General features: G+C 37.6%; 1 protein-coding gene across 1 annotated transcript in view; it reads right to left on the bottom strand.

The window, feature by feature from the left end:
* LOC107719470 (transcriptional repressor protein YY1-like) overlaps positions 1-1,888 on the bottom strand; it is a 14,580-nt gene that overhangs the window by 10,426 nt on the left and 2,266 nt on the right. The window contains exons 2-5 of the mRNA XM_016526888.1: positions 1,513-1,672; positions 1,081-1,141; positions 749-907; positions 3-627 (exon numbers count right to left, since the gene is read on the bottom strand). Of these exons, the coding sequence (XP_016382374.1) occupies positions 445-627; positions 749-907; positions 1,081-1,141; positions 1,513-1,672 (563 nt within the window). The 3' untranslated portion in view covers positions 3-444. The remainder of the gene's footprint in view (positions 1-2; positions 628-748; positions 908-1,080; positions 1,142-1,512; positions 1,673-1,888) is intronic.

The following is a 1,888-nucleotide window of genomic DNA, read 5'->3' as shown; positions in this document are numbered from 1 at the left end:
ACACGCGCGCACACACACACACACACACACACACATTGACAGCTCTACTCTCTAAAAAGTGTACAATATGCACACTTTGAAGACATCTAAAAAGCAGTCTTAGTCTTTGCAAACTGGTAGAAACAGACACACCGATGGGCAATTTGCTTCTTTGGGCTCAGGTTAATGAGCATCTTGTATGCGAATGAGGGTCCACAAAAACAATCACATCTTCAAAAGAAGAAACTCTCATAACTCGGGAAGTTATTTAACTCGGGTCTATACCGTGAGAAGGTTGACGGGATAGTTTGGTGTCAGGTCCTCATTCACATTTCAATTCCCATCAAAATGTGCACTGAGATTCTTAGAAAAGAATGGTTCTAGAAACGACATACAAAGTGGGTTTTGGAGCAGGAAGCTGTGGTCAGACAGAGTCTTTAAGGGATCTTTCTTCAGCGAGCCATCTCACGGATTGTTTTTAGCTTTCGCGTGTGTCAAAATGTGAGACTTCAGGTTGGTGGACTGAGCGAATTTCTTATTGCAGCCATCGAACGGGCAAACGTAAGGTCTGTCTCCAGTGTGAATCCGCACGTGTGTGCGCAAGTTAAAGTCCAATGAAAAGCGCTTTCCACATCCCTCAAATGTACACTGGGGAGGAAAAGAATAAAAAGCACATTTATTATTTATATTTAACATATTTCAGTTTTCTAAAATTGAACAGCATCATTAAACTTTTTAGAACATTAATATAAAGAGGGGAAAAAAATACCTGGAAAGGTTTTTCGCCAGTATGAACCAACTGATGCCGTTTTAGCTTGGAACTTTCCACAAACGCCTTCCCACATTCAGCGCAGACATGAACCCGTGGCCCATGGGTGTGCAAGTGCTTTCTCATAGCGGAGTTGTCCCGAAACATTTTTGTGCAACCCTATGATAACACATAACAACTAAAATGTTAAAAATCCTGATAATAAATAAAATTTAAAAAATGAAGGTGACTGGATTCATTTGTTAAAATCTTTAAGTTGACGAACAATATCCTAAATCAGCAGTTCTACTACAGAAATTTTACAGAATTCTCATGAACGATAAAAAACTCACTTTGTGAGGGCATGCTATCGTCCTTGGAGAGTCGTCCTCCTTTATTTTCCTGGGCTTCATTCTGTATTGTGAAAAACATTCAGGAGAAGACATTTGTATGCATGCTTAATTCTACGAGTTAAATAATGAATAAAATACATGAAGCAAATCAAATTCATTGCTTTTGAATACAGAAAAATGCTAAATGGCTTTGATTTGTAAACCACCTATATACATGTATGTTCATAGGTTTAACAAGTTTCAAATCTTTTTTTTTTTTTGATGTTTTTTCAAATATACTGCACAATAAATAAATGGATCATTTTATTTCCTGGGACCAGTGGAGTTTAAAATCTGCATTAAATCTCAGGCTTACAGCCTACTATAAAACTCTACGCCAAAGAAATCAATAAATGCTGTAATAAAGTTTCAAGCTTTTGGCTGAATACCCACCTGGCAAACTCCGCCAGCTGTTTGGGGTCTGACAGGTCAATACCAGGTATGCCACCAGGGGGCAGTTTCTTGCCTGTCATATACTCGGAGTAGTCAGGAGGAGAGTTTTCTCCAATAATGTGCTCCTCAACCTCAGTCTCATGATCAACATCTTTCTTATCTGTACAAAACAAGATTAAACGTTTAACAAAGTACTAAATTAAATCACACACCCTGTATTTTACAAAGAGCTTAACGTTATAAGGACAAATAAAGCAAACAAAACGTAAATGAACTGATGACTGAAGCAACGCCCTAGTCATAAGTGATTCATCTTAAGAATAAAACAATTATATTCATTGTCTCAGAGAAGCAACGCATAAGCATTAATATATAT

The sequence above is a fragment of the Sinocyclocheilus rhinocerous genome, unplaced genomic scaffold, assembly GCF_001515625.1.
Source record: "Sinocyclocheilus rhinocerous isolate Xijiao unplaced genomic scaffold, SAMN03320098_v1.1 scaffold1234, whole genome shotgun sequence".
Lineage (NCBI taxonomy): Eukaryota > Metazoa > Chordata > Actinopteri > Cypriniformes > Cyprinidae > Sinocyclocheilus > Sinocyclocheilus rhinocerous.
Note: the sequence above shows the minus strand (reverse complement) of the source record. Positions and strands in the feature narration are given on the sequence as shown.